The 14,617-nt window shown below is 44.8% G+C and overlaps 1 protein-coding gene across 2 annotated transcripts in view; it reads right to left on the minus strand.

Moving 5' to 3' along the window:
• Positions 1–10,772, minus strand: part of SNRK (SNF related kinase) — an 83,850-nt gene extending 73,078 nt beyond the window's left edge. For both annotated transcript variants that reach the window (XR_003942463.1, XM_030206145.1), the window contains exon 1: positions 9,484–10,772. Coding sequence is in view for 1 of the 2 variants with exons in the window: in XM_030206145.1 (XP_030062005.1) it covers positions 9,484–10,072 (589 nt within the window). In the remaining variant the exon portion in view is untranslated. The remainder of the gene's footprint in view (positions 1–9,483) is intronic.
• Positions 10,773–14,617: the final 3,845 nt, after the last annotated feature.

Here is a 14,617-nt window from a genome sequence, read left to right on the forward strand (position 1 = left end):
GGGGAAAGAAAAAAGAAAAGAAAGAAAGCAGTGTCATGGGCCTACTGGCAGGTTCTAGGGATATGAGACATCAGAGATTTATCAACCTGCATGCTGAACATGCTCCCTCTTCCCATCCCACCAGCAGTAGTAATACTGTTAATGCTTCTCTACCTTGGAAAACACTTTCTGAGCTGAGAACAAAGCTTCGATATTCCCTACTCTTTTTTTTTTTATCAATGGCTCCAACCCTTACACTCAATGTACTCACTATTCCTCGTCTGCCTCTCTGCTAACCCACTGCAAACATTTTCATGCTTTGGGCCACACTGCTTCCCATTTTTATTTAAACACGAACATTTGTCAGAGTTGCAAACCTCATGGCAAGAACATTTAAACTTTACTTTTCAAGAAAAAGGATTGGGAGACATTCAGTTTTTTTCTTCTTCTAGATATGCGACTATAACACAGTCCATGTTCTCTCTCATAGATCCTATTGGACACCTGTTAGATCACACCATATTAATTTGAATATGTCTCCAAATTGCTGGTCTTGTGGTAAAGAAAAGGGTGCCTTACAACATAATATTTAATTGCAATTATTCTCAAACTTATTGAAATTCAGTTTGGTCCACAATGAGGCATATTTTCAAAGCACTTTGGGAGGCTAAGTTCCATAGGTTTCTATGGAACTTTGGGAGGCTAAGTGCTTTGAAAATAAGCCTCTATATGTAAAGTCTTTCCTATTCAGGATTCTCTTCAGCATAAGCATATTATATTGAGATCAATGTTTTTAAAATATTTTAAATTCACACGAAAAGTTCTTTATTAGATACCTTACTTGCTATTGCAATTATCCTTAATTCCTGGAAAGACTTGGCACAACAATTATTGTTCCTGGTGGAATTTTGTTTTCCTTACCTATAGATATGAAGCATATATTACCAGAAAATCTAATTTGTTGCACAAATTTCGGTCCAAATGATCACCTCTCTCAACATATGTAAGATACTACTTGATTTCCTTGCTGTCATTTCTTGTTATTAGTTGTTAATTATGTTAAAGTCTTTCATGCATAGATTTTGCACTTTTTGTATAAAATCAAAGAAATTTAAACCGGGGGGGGGGGGGGGGATTCTGTATGCCACCATTTTTAAAATGACATTGTGAAAGTTATATTTACGTATCTTTTTAAAAAATCAGTTCCTACAATATGTATTCAAATGACCCAAACTGTGTCTAAGCAGCAACTGGAAACGTGAGTGGGAGAAGCAGCAAGCGGGAAAATAACTGATGCTACAGATAAACTGAGCAGAAATTTAAAAAAAATGCTGTAGGGAAGCAAAAAAAGTGACAAAAGGGATAATAAAGATTCATTTTTCTAAAGCAGACACCTGTTACTTTTCATTACCAAAAAGTGGAGTTGGAGGCTAAAAATTGCTTGAACTTGATAGTAACATAGAAAAACTGACAAATTTCACACCAGTGTCAGAGAAGTTAAATTACAAACCACTTCAATATTTACATTATATTCTTTCAACTAATACTTGCCAGTTGATAAGAAGAGATGTGTATTATAGTTACAGATAAAAGCAAGCCATTAACTTCACAACAAAGATTGAGCTTTCTCACCTCTTAATGACAATGTTTCAAATCTATGTAAGCCACATTGAGCCTGCAAATAGGTGGGGGAATGTGGGATACAAATGCAATAAATAATAAATAATAATAATATTTGCTGGGGAAAGCTTGTACGAACAGAGGGTGAAACTGGAAATGTTCCTGTCATGAGAAATGCAGGAATAGCAGGTAAGCCTTCAGTGGTAAAGTATTAACTATCCCAAATTTTCAGTTCACTTTTCTATCATCACAGTCAAAACAAATGTGAAAGCAGAAAAATCACCTGAATACCAGGCATAACCAAGATCAATACTGTACATAGATATTCAACTTATAACTATTACATACACTGAAATGGGTTTTTTCTATAACTACAAAATGAAGTTAACCAAACAGGAAACATTTGAAGATGCCGAAGATAATTATATCACTAAATACACTGAAGTCTGATCATTTTTTTTTTAAAGGTGGTCATCATCAAAATGTTGCACATTAAGTACTTCTATAACTCTAATCCTATCACTAGCAGCAAAAGGAAAACTCAGAAGCAGCAGCCTACACTGATGCAAAAGCTCACAGTACTGTTATTTCAAATTAAAAAAAAAAAGAAGATAACTTGCAAAGAATCCAATTTTCAAGTGCCCATCACTAGAAGGTATTTTACACAAATGTTTCCACATCCCACTGGAGTGAAGGCACTCAAAGAGCTGCAACAGAAAAAAAAAAATCTATAACTAAAATGCATATAAATGGTATTGAGTTGGTAGTTTTCAAAAATTGCATCAACTGAAAATTAGATTACCTCTAATATCCCTTCTGTGGCTCACATGGATTTTGCAATTTAATAATGAGAGCATGAGGGCAAGACTTACATTTATAAGTACATGAACGTCTGCCTAAGGATCTGATTTACTAAGGTCTATTGCCATTTGCATCCATGAAGAAAACACGCTTAAAATTTAATTTACTATTTATAGCATTTCTTGGTCAAATACTAACACTAACTGATAACCTGACATTATGGATCCAATCACAGGACCAAGTATATAATGTTACAGTGGGAGCACTAACTAGTACCAGGTAAGAAAATCAGATGAGTTTTCAGCTTCTACTTCTGCAAACTGGATTAAGAAACATAAGAATAGCCACACTGACATAGGCAGTCGGTGACTCAGCTGTTTGGGGAGGCTAAAGTGGGTGGGGCTAGATGAAGTTATACGGCGGGGCTAAGATCAGGGTATGGGACAGATGGAATAGAACAGAGCACGTTAAAATGCTTGCAGTTGGGGGAAACGATAGTGGAGAACATTTGAACACTGCTAAGAATTAATCCTTCACTTTGTGGTTCTGGTGCCACTCTATAAGCTGTCTCCCCAGTACCTCTGTAATATGCACACAATACAATCCAGGAATTATGTGCCAAAAAACGAATATAGTGAACCAAAACAATACAACCTATTAAACAGGACAATACTTGCAGTATTCTGGAAATATATACAATTATTTAGCACAGATTTGTAAGTCCTCCAGAGATAGGAAAATACCTACTGCATCTTAATATAACTCTCACTGAGCTACAATTGAAAAAGGCATGAACTAAATCCAAATCCAGTACCAGGCATACTGTGAAGTAATACAAAACCCATCAAAAAATCACTTAGGACCCATAAAGCAATTCTACCATAACACTAACCGTCAGGAGTCATCGTAAATTGCAGTGGACAGAACATCATCAATATACCTATTAGAAAGCTAAACAAGCTGGATTAGTACATATCAGTCCTACACAGACACTCAATGCTAACAGAATACCCAGCTTTTTTCATACATGATCACAAGTAGACTCTAATCAAGTATAGAATAAGTAACCACAAACTAAAAATAGAAATATGTAGACAAAATTTAAACTGAACCTCAAGAAGCCATACTCTGCATACAATGCAAAACCAAAGAAATAGAAACAGTGACACATCCCTTTGTACTGTGGAAAATCTAAAGAGAAGATGTAAATTTAAAAAAAAAAACATTTCAATTGCTACATTAAAAATTAGCAAATAAAACAAAACCAAAAAATAAGATGATATCTTCTTATTCAACTAACAACATTTTTGGCTAGTTTTCAGAAGACAAAAACTCCTTCTTCAGGATGAGCATACTGTTATAGCAGTATACTGTCCTGACCTGGAGAATTAGGTTTTGGTCTCAGAGTCACAACAATGTATTTAGTCACCTTTTTTTATTTTATAACTAACTTTTAAAGTGGACTAACATGGCTGCTACATTACTTCATCCTAAATTAAAAATAAAATTATATTTTCTACCTTTGCAGTCTGCTTTTCTTTTAACTCTCTTTCCTTGGGTCTCCTGTCCATGTGTCATTTTTTTCTCTTCTGTCTTCTTCACCTCTTCCATAACTATCATCAACACTAATCTGTTCCTTTCAGCTTTCTTCCATTTTTTTTTTGTTACCTAGCCATTCAGATTTCATTCATATTATCCAGTCTTCCATCTCCCTCTTTTTATTGCATCCACCTACAGCTTTTCATCTCTTTTCCTCACTCTGGCCCTCCGATTCTCCTTTCTCTTATTCCCCAGTCTTTCACTAGTTTTTTCCTCTCTCTCTCCCACTGCCATTCAGCATCTCCTCTCTCTCTACCTCTGCCATCTAGTATCTCATCCTTTTCTGTATCACCTGCCATCCAGCATTTCTCTGTCACTGTCTCTCTCCCACCACCACCACCATCCAGCATTGCATCTCCTCTCTCTACCCCTTTCATCCAGCAACTCCTCCCTTTCTGTTTCTATCACCTGCAATCCAGTATCTTCTCTCTCACTCTCCCACCACCATCTACCATTACCTCTCATCTTTCTCTCCCACCTGCCATCCTGCATCCCCTCTCGTCTCTTTCTTTCTCACCCCCCTCCCGCCAGCTAGCATCCCTTCTTGTCTCTCTGCCCCTACCACCATAAAGTATCTCGTCTCTGTCTCTTTCCCTTACCCCCACCATCCAGCATTGCCCCCTTCTCTCCCCCCATGCAGTATTGCTTCTGCCTCTCTCACCTCCTGTCTCTCCCTGAAACCAGCATCTCCTCTATGTTCCTCCACATACCCCTGTCATCCAGCAATGCCTGTCTGTCTCTCTCCCCCAGAATGCAGCAATGCCCATTGTCTCTCTCTCTCCTCTACTCCCCACACCTGCCATCCTGCATCCCTTCTCTTGTCTCTTTCTTTCTCACCACCTGGTTCTCGTGGGATGGTTCTCCTGGACCCAGAAGCACAGGACCCCATCGAGAGCAGCAGACAGGGAAGCGCTAGGCGAAGGCATTCCCCGAACACAGCCATCTGCTGCACCAAAGAGGAGGAAAAGTTGGAATCGTTTTCAGCTGTCGCGGATGAGGCAGCAGAGAGCCGGGGACGCGCGCAGGCTGGGGGGAGGCCTTGTTGTACTTCTGCCAGCTGCCACCGGTCCCGTGCTAATAAGCAATGAAGAGCGCGGGACCAGACTCTACAGCGCCGCTAGTGCTTCCTGTGACGGTTCTGCCTCTTCCGATATAAACTTACGGGACCAGCACAAGAAGCGCTAGCGGCGTTGCAGAGAGCCGGGTCCTACGCTCTTCTATCACTGTTTATGAGCGTGGCGGGTCCGGTAGCAGCAGTGCAATGGGAGGCAGCCAAACTCTGTTGCAGAACAGCCAGGGGTGGATGGGAGGAAAGAGGCAGTGGGTCCGACAGGCAGAGAAGGTTGCGGTTCAGGTTCTTATACTATGCATACTGGATCAGACCAATGATCCATCTAGCCCAATATCCTGCTTCCAGCAGTGGCCAATCCAGGTCACAAGTATCTGGCAGAAACCTAATTTGTAGCACCATTCCATGCTACCAACTCCAGGGCAAGCAGTGGCTTCCTCCATGTCCAACTCAAAGCTGAGAGCAGTTCCATGCCCTCTATTATTGTGGTTGCTCTTCTTTAAACCTTTTCTAATTTCTCTATATCTGTTTTGAGATATAGTGACCAGAATTGAACATAATACGGAAGGTGGGAGCGGATAAAGAGGAATTATATCATCTTTGGTCATATTTTGCATCCTTCTCCTCTTTCTAGCATCCTGTTTGCTTTCTTGGCCACTGCCACACATTGAGCACATGATTTCAGAGTATTGTCTAAAATGACACCTAGGTCTTTCTTCTTGAGTATTGACTCCTAAGTAAACTCTAGCATCATTTAACTATGATTCAGTTTATTCTTCCCAACATGCACCACTTAGCGTTTGTCTACATTAAATTTAATCTGCCATTTGGATGCCTTGTCTTCCAATTTCCTGAGGTATTCCTGCAGTTTTTCACAATCCACATGGGATTTGACAACTTTGAATAGTTTTGTGTCATTTGAAAATGTAATCACCTCGCTCGTCATTCTGATTTCCAGATCATTTATAAATATGTTAAATAGCATCGGTCCTAGTACAGATCCCTGCGGCACTCCACTATTCACCCCTCCTCCATTGAAAAAGAAAGTCCATTTAACCCTATCCTCTATATTTGTCCAATAACCAATTCTTAACCTAAAGAAGAACATTACCTATCCCATGACTCCTTAATTTTCTTAGTAGTGTCTCATGAGGTACTCTGTCAAAAGCTTTCTGAAAATCTAGATACACTACATCAACCAGCTCACCTTTATCCATGTGTTTATTCATGCTTGCTTTCAAAGAAATGAAGCAAATGGTGAGGCAAGGCTTCCCTTGGCTGAATCCATGACCACTTGATCCCATTAAACCATGTTTGTCAATATGTTCCGTAATTTTATTCTTTATAATAGTTTCTACTACTTTGACCGGCACTGAAGTCAGGCTTACTGGTCTGTAATTTCCCATCTCACCCCTGAAACCCTTTTTAAATATCAGCATTAATATTGGCCACCCTCCAGTTTTCAGAGTGGAGGAGTAGCCTAGTGGTTAGTGCAACAGACTTTGATCCAGAGAAACTGGGTTTGACTACCACTGCAGCTCTGTGACTCTGGGAAAGTCACTTAACCCTCCATTGCCCCAGGTACAAACAAGTACCTGTATATACTATGTAAACCGCTTTGAATGTAGTTGCAAAAACCACAGAAAGGCAGTATGTCAAGTCACATTTCCCTTTCAACTACTACTGATGACTTTAATAACAGGTTACAGATCACTAGCATCTATATGTACTGGCAGACAAGATAAAGAACACTAAAGGAAACAAAGAAAAACAAGCAGTACAAATAAGAAATCCAAAGATCCCATCTTTAGACCTCCATCATTAACATGTTGGTGTGCAGAGCTGATGCAGGTTCACATATGAGTAGCCTAATAGAACAGTGGCTAACCAGGGTCAAATCCCACTGAATTTCTTGCATCAGATGAACTTTGGGCTAGATTAACCAAAGTAGGCTGCCACATTAGCATTGTTAGTAAATACAGCAGGTCCCACTACATAAAATGCAACCTGCAAGAACACATGTTAAAGGCATGTTAGCACACACTTAAGCAAAACTAATGCTTAGCTTTTAAGCCCTCTGAGAATAAGGAAATACCTTCTGTACCTGAGCAAAGCTTGAACTGAGCTACCAATGAAAGTGTACAAGCTAAATCTTAAATCAAAACACAAACAACTTCCAAAAGATTTTCTTTCATTTTAAAAGAACTTTCAGGGACATTAATTTTAGTAATAAAAATTCTTCATCTAATTTAAGAATCACAGAATCATGGCGAGAAAGAGTTTAAGGAGCCTACCAGGCGATCAGCTACTTGGTGGAATAGAGTAAATTTAACTCTTGCCCTGTAGACATGGCCAGCACAACCACATAAGAAGGTTTTGTTGGGTCATCTTAGTAAGCTGACACTATAACAAAACAGTGCTCACTATAAAGTATTATGAGGCATCCTGGTTCTCAAGCATTTCTGTAGAAGTAGCACAATCAGCAGAGCTATTGACTACCCCATACTTGCTACATTATATACCTATAAACAAAATGTTTTACACCAGTGTAGTCACAAGACAAACCTCAGCCACTGACCCCATGTTTCCACTACCACACAGTACAAATCTCTGGCTGATCTACTCCTTTTAATATAGCCAACACTATCTGAAACCCAAAAGAAAAAGATATGGTGATGCTAGCAACCAAAGGAAGGAGGAAGTACCAAAATAAAAAAAGTACATATCCTGTGCTGTTTCTGGTAAAGGTACAGAAACAAAATAAAAGAAGAGTATGCCCACTCTTCAGTGAAAAATATGCATTTTTACCAAGCATTAACAAATACAAAGAATAAAAAAGGGTGCATTTTTTTATCTTTACACTAGTAAAAAAGGCCCGTTTCTGAGAGCAATGAAACGGGCGCTAGCAAGGTATCTGTTTTGTGCAATGAATGTCTTGAAGAGGATTTTGTGCCAGGGTGGCCCTCCCAGGTGGAAGTGTGTGTTTGTGACAGAGAGAGTGATTGTGGGCAAGTGTGTGTGTGTGAGAGAGAGTCGCTCCTCCCCCCCCTTCCCTCCCTGCTTCCTTGCCTGCCTGCGCGCGAGTGAAGGGGAGTGATGTCAGTCGTGCTTAGCACGTCATCTGTTGTGTCTGAAGTGGTGGAGGAAGGAGTCCACCTTGTTTACCTACCGCCGCTGCATTTTGTTCGCTGTCGCGGTCCTCTGAGGCACAGATCAAGACTATGGAAGTCCTCCCGAGCCCTCGATGTGTAAACGCGAGGGCGGGCACCAATGTTGTTTGTAGGGGGTTGCATAGTGGCGTTCGCGGTGTTTGTAGTGTGTTATGTTCAGCCGCCCTCGGCGTGTTGACGTGAGGGCGGGGCGGCGATGATGTTCGGACGTCATGGGGACGTCACGACATTCGGACGCGAGGGCAGGGCGGACACTTGTGGGGACACATTCCGATCTATGCCGCCTCACATTCCGGAAGTGCAGCTTCACTTAGAACGCTGGCCTTGCGAATTATGTGTGGAAGAGGCGGGGCTGTTGGGCGTGGCTGGGGGGCGGGTGAGTGACAGTGAAGGGTGAGGGGCAGGGAGTGGTGACAGTGAGAGGTGAGGGGCAGGGAGTGGTGGAGTGACAGTGAGTGGTGCTAAGAATTACTGGGTGAGAATTATTTATATAGATATTCTCTCTCATCGAAAAGTGGATGGAAAAGCAGAAGTTAAAAAGGCAACTGAAGGGGGGAAATGGGCAAGACAGACGTGTAGGAAAAGTACCAGTAGTGTGGAGAAGAAACAGGAGAAAAGAAAATATGCAGGAGGAACTTGATGAAGCAGCCTGAGAGATCACATCAAACTCGAAGTCAAATCAAACCAAGTGTGCCTGCTCCAGTCGACACCTGCTTCCCATTTCTCGTTCAAAACAGTAGAAACAAATTCAGTCAATTGCTGCTGCTGCTGCAGTATAGGCTTCTTCCTGTTCGTGTGCTTTACCCCAAGAAACACTGACAGAGAATTCCATTGATATTTTCTAATATCTGAGGCAACATATACATCTCGGCTTATACACAAACAAAATTTAAAAAATCCACGTCTCTAAGAAAATGTCTCTCCGTATAAGCTCATTGTGGCATTCAGTTACAATTCCATCCAAATAGCATCCTCACTGGTAAAGCCTACACTTGACTATCACCAGACAGCCATTTCCTACTTGAATGTCAAATTACTTTCGTTTTAGTAAACCAGCCACAGGTAAATGAACCAGTACATCCTGCAACAGCAGCACAATCCAAAGTGTCATCACGCAAAGGAAGAAAAGCCAGGCTATTCTTACAAATTTTATAATGAATGAAAACTGCAGACGAAAAAAAAAAGTTGCTGATGAATCAGAAAACACATACATCTACCGTTCCTCTAAACGGACAGGTTACCTACCCACAGCCGGTGCATCATACTCGTCCCCCAGGAGGATTTCGGGAGCCGAATAGGCCAGGGAGCCGCAGCTGGTGGTGAGCTTCTTGCCGGGCTGGAACTTGTTGCTGAAGCCGAAGTCGGTGAGCTTGACGAGCCCCTGCTTCTCGAAGAAGACCACGTTCTCGGGTTTCAAGTCGCGGTGCACGACATGCAGCTTGTGGCAATAGGAGATGGCGTGTACCACCTGCGCGAAGTACCTCTTGGCCAGCTCCTCGCTCAGCCCGTCCTCGTGCTTCATGATGTAGTCGAACATGTCGCCGCCGTCGCCCAGCTCCAGGATGAGGTACAGCTTGGTCTGCGTGTCGATCACCTCGTACAGGCGCACTATGTTGGGGTGCTGCACCAGCTTCATGCAGCGCACCTCCTGGAACAGGTGCCCCGTGGCCAACGAGTCCAGCTTGGTCTTGTCGATGACTTTCACGGCCACCTTCTCGCCCGTGAAGACGTGCCGCGCGAGCTTCACCACGGCGAAGTGGCCCCTGCCCAGGGTCTTGTCCAGGTCGTAGAGCCCCGCGATCTTGCCGTCGTAGCCGCGCTTGAAGCCGGCCATGCCCGCTGCGGGAGTGGCGGCGCTGGAGGGAGGGAGGGAGGACGGAGACGCCGACAAGCGCTTGATGGCGGCAGCAAATAGCAACAGCTGCGGTCGCTCTCAGCTGAGGTGCTCCGAGGGTCCCATCCTCGGTGGCGGAGGGGGGAAGAATCGGTCACTGGGCGCGCGCCCGCTCCCGGCGCCTACCGCCCGCTCCGCCCGTACGCCGCTGAGGCCGCATCGTTGAGGAGCGGGAGAAACTAGGGTCACCGAGGGCCGTGTCTCTCTCTTGAATGCGCGGTCACTCGCCAGACGAAAGGCGGAGGAGGGGGGGGGAGGAGGTCGGGTAATGGCCACCAGCGGCTAAGTACCCAGACACTCGCTTCCTTCTCGGTCCCCGAGTCTATGATTTTTGACTCCTCTCTCTCCGCTCCGCCCAATGTCTTTTTCTTTTACAGTTCGTACGACAGCCGCCGGCCCTCCCACTAATCCCTCGACTCCCGCCCAGCCGCGGCGTACTAGCGTGCGTGCTTCCGTAGCCCCTCGCCCGGTCCTAGGGACGCCGGCCGGAAGTCGCAGTAGCTTGTGCACTCCCGCATTGGCTGTTGGTCCTCCTTGGCTAGCTTCTGTGCAAAAGACTCGGGCCTGTGGTTCGGATTGGTGGGGAGAGGAAGAGAAGTGGTGTCAGCAGCAGCCAGTCTTCTTCACCCAACCTCCTTGGTGTGAGTGAGCTGACTGACGTATGTGAGGTGCGCGCGCGCGCTTGTTTTGTCGCGGAGAAAAGACGACAAGTTGGAAGGAGGCGGGTTGTTAGAAAGACGTCTCTGATTGGCTGCCCTGGCGAAAGGCAGGGAAACTTGATAGGAGGAAAGATTCAACAAGGAAACCTTAACCAGCCCAGTGTTGTGAGTGTGTAAGACAGTTGTTTGAGACCCAGCAGGGTTCCTTGATGTATTTATTTTCCTCGAGACTACTACTACTATAGATCATTTCTATAGCGCTACTACTACTACTACTACTACTACTAACTAGCATTTCTAAAGCGCTACTAGGGTTACGCAGCGCTGTACAATTTAAACATAGGACAGTCCCTGCTCAAAGAGCTTACAATCTAAAAGACAAGAAAACAATCTAAAGACAAGTGAACAATCTAGAGGACGAGTGAACAGTTAGTCTGATAGGGTGGATAGATTGGGGTATTTTATATATCTCGAGTGGTTAGGCGCCGAAGGCAGCATTGAAGAGGTGAGCTTTAAGCAGAGATTTGAAGATGGGTAGGGAAGGGGCATGGCGTATGGGTGAAGGAAGATTGTTCCAGGCATGGGGTGAGGCAAGGCAGAATGGGCGGAGTCTGGAGTTGGCAGTGGTGGAGAAGGGTACTGAGAGAAGGGCTTTGTCCTGTGAGCGGAGGTTACGGGCGGGAACATAGGGGGAGATGAGGGTGGAGAGGTAGTGAGGAGCCGCGGACTGAGTGCATTTGTAGGTAAGGAGGAGGAGCTTGAATTGTATGCGATAACTGATCGGAAGCCAGTGAAGTGATTTGAGGAGAGGGGTGATATGAGTATATCGGTTTTGGCGGAATATAAGACGTGCAGCAGCGTTCTGAACTGAATGAAGGGGGGATAGATGGCTGAGTGGGAGGCCGGTGAGGAGTAAGTTGCAGTAATCAAGGCGAGAGGTAATGAGAGCGTGGACGAGAGTTCTGGTGGTGTGCTCAGAGAGGAAAGGGCGAATTTTGCTGATGTTGAAGAGGAAGAAGCGACAGGTCTTGGCAGTCTGTTGGATATGCGCAGAGAAGGAGAGGGAGGAGTCGAAAATGACTCCGAGGTTGCGGGCAGATGGGACAGGGAGGATAGGGGTGTTATCAACAGAGATAGAGAGTGGAGGAAGAGGAGAAGTGGGTTTAGGAGGAAAGACGAGGAGCTCGGTCTTGGACATGTTCAGCTTCAGGTGGCGGTTGGACATCCATGCCGCAATGTCGGATAAACAGGCCGATACCTTGGCCTGGGTCTCCACGGTGATGTCAGGTGTGGAGAGGTATAGCTGGGTGTCATCAGCATAAAGATGATACTGAAAACCATGAGACGAGATCAGCGAGCCCAGGGAAGAGGTGTAGATTGAAGCGCTAGCACTTCACAATTTAACATGTAGAAAAGACAGTCCCTGCTCAAGAGCAATCTTCGCTATTTTTTCAAGTAGGAGACCTTAGTTTCAAAAAAAAAGGGGGGGGGGGACAACAGTGTGAGAGTAAGGAATAAAGTAGGCAATGCCCTGTGCCTTGGGGCAAAGGGGCTCCTCTAATAAAGTGTGCAGCTGTGCCCAGTCTCACACTCTCACTCCCTCCTCTTCCTTGTGTTGACGCTGCTGCAAAATGGCGGGGCTACAGACCATGTAAGGCAATTGCTCCCTTACATGGTCTGTAGCCGCACCCAGCGCATCCCAGGATGCAATAGGCGGGGCTGGGTGCCGCCATTTTGCGGCAGTGTCAACACAAGGAAGAGGAGGGAGGCAGGCTGCGTCCCTCCTCCAACTAAAGGTAGGGGGGCCAGGAGGGGGTTGTCCTTAACGCTAGACCACCAGGGATTGGTTGGACAACGCTGGGGGGGAGTTCTGCTGGACCTCCAGCCCCCCCCCCCCGGGTGGGAGAGGGTTTGGCCAGCGGCCACTTGACTAGACCACTGCAGGACCATTTTCTGGGGGTTTGGGGGTCTGGAGACCCACCAGATCTCCAGCCCTCCCTGAACATGGGGGGTGGGATTGTCAGGGGGGGACCGGAGGTCCGCCGGACCTCCAGCCCCCTGTTGGCAGGTGGCAGGTTTGCTTTGGGGGGGAATGGGGGCCTGCCAGCATGCAACCTCATGCTGGACAGGGCTCACCATTCCTCCCCAATGATCGGCAAACCCTAACGCTCGCTCAGAGCTGGTGTAGGGTTTGCCACGGCCAGCGACCCAAATTTTGCCGCGCTGGCCACTGATCATTGCGGAGGAATACCTAATGCCCTGTTTAGCATGCATTTGCATGCTACTTGCGCAAAGAGCCTTCGAGCACGTTGTTTCACATGCTCGAGGGCTCTAATCATGTGGTGGTAGCAAACGCCGGCGCTAGTGTGGCGCTAACAGCCACTAGCACCAGCGTTTGCTTTTGATCATCTGGGCCTAAGAGAGTAAAAGTCAACTATTCCTACTGTAATCTAAGTATACCTTTCTATTTATTTATGTTACATTTGTACCCCGCACTTTCCCACTCATGGCAGGCTCAATGCGGCTTAGGTACTTATTTGTACCTGGGGCAATGGAGGGTTAAGTGACTTGCCCAGAGTCACAAGGAGCTGCCTGTGCCTGAAGTGGGAATCAAACTCAGTTCCTCCGTTCCCCAGGACCAAAGTCCACCACCCTAACCACTAGGCCACTCCTTCTACATACTTTGCCCCCCCTCTGCACTATCCCTTTCCCCTATGCATGTTCAGTGAAATCTGTCATTATTATTATTATTATTTATATACTGCTTACAAGTCTAAAAGCTATCAAAACAGTGTACATTCAGATACAGTAGTGCAGAGATTCCCAAATTGTGTGTCGGGATACCAAATGGGCTCACAAAACCCCTTTGGGGTCTGAACCTGGGTGGGCTGTCCATACATACATCATTATTTTGCACTTTGGGGGGGGGGGAGATCACAACATTTTATTTGATCACCGTTCATGGGGTTACAACCACAAAAATATTGATAAGTCATACAAAAGTGAGTGCATGGCAGTTTTCAGCCCAGAGAATTCAGTCAGGTAACTTTACTTTCCTGAGTAACTCCTTTGAAAATTCTCTTATATTGCCTCCATTCTGTCTATATCTTTCCAGAGGCACAAAATGAAATTAAATATACTTTCATGCTGCATTTTTCTCATTCACAAAGCAATGCAACGCTTACATTTTTCTAGGTTTATACCCCATAAATATTGTCTAAAAAAATCTCACACACTGGTCTTCGGTGGCATAGTAAATCTCTTTGGGATGGTCCACTCTTGGCATCTTTGAAAGTGACATGCCTGGTAGAGTTCCCCCTCTGATAATGCATCAGTCCAGCTGCTCAGGTGCATTCAGTATATCACATAACTAAAATGAAGTCTCAGCCCGTGTGTACAGTCCTTGCAGAAGTGCTGTCTCATACCCTTAGTTAGACTGTCAGCTAAACTATAGTATAGAACATCACTGTGCAGACTCAGAACTCTTGAATCAAAACTTCTTTAATGCAAATCAAACAAAGAAAATATGACTTACAGTTTGTGTGATGCACAAGAGTCTCTGCCTTGCAGAACTGGGAGTCCATTCTCTACCAGCTCACCCTGTAACCAGGGAAGCCAAGAAATGTCAGAACTGGCTGATGAGTAATGCTGTCAGTACTTTAAATGGTGAAAATGTGATGATGTTACAAGGCTTCTGAAAGGCATAAAGCAGCTAGACACAGAACCCCATTCTGCAGACAGATTCCTATTACTCAGTGGAGAGAGAATGTGCAGGCTACATCTCATCATACACAGACAAGAAGCCAGTCAATAGGAAAAGTCCCAC

Source organism: Microcaecilia unicolor, chromosome 1 (assembly GCF_901765095.1).
Source record: "Microcaecilia unicolor chromosome 1, aMicUni1.1, whole genome shotgun sequence".
Taxonomy (NCBI): Eukaryota; Metazoa; Chordata; class Amphibia; order Gymnophiona; family Siphonopidae; genus Microcaecilia; species Microcaecilia unicolor.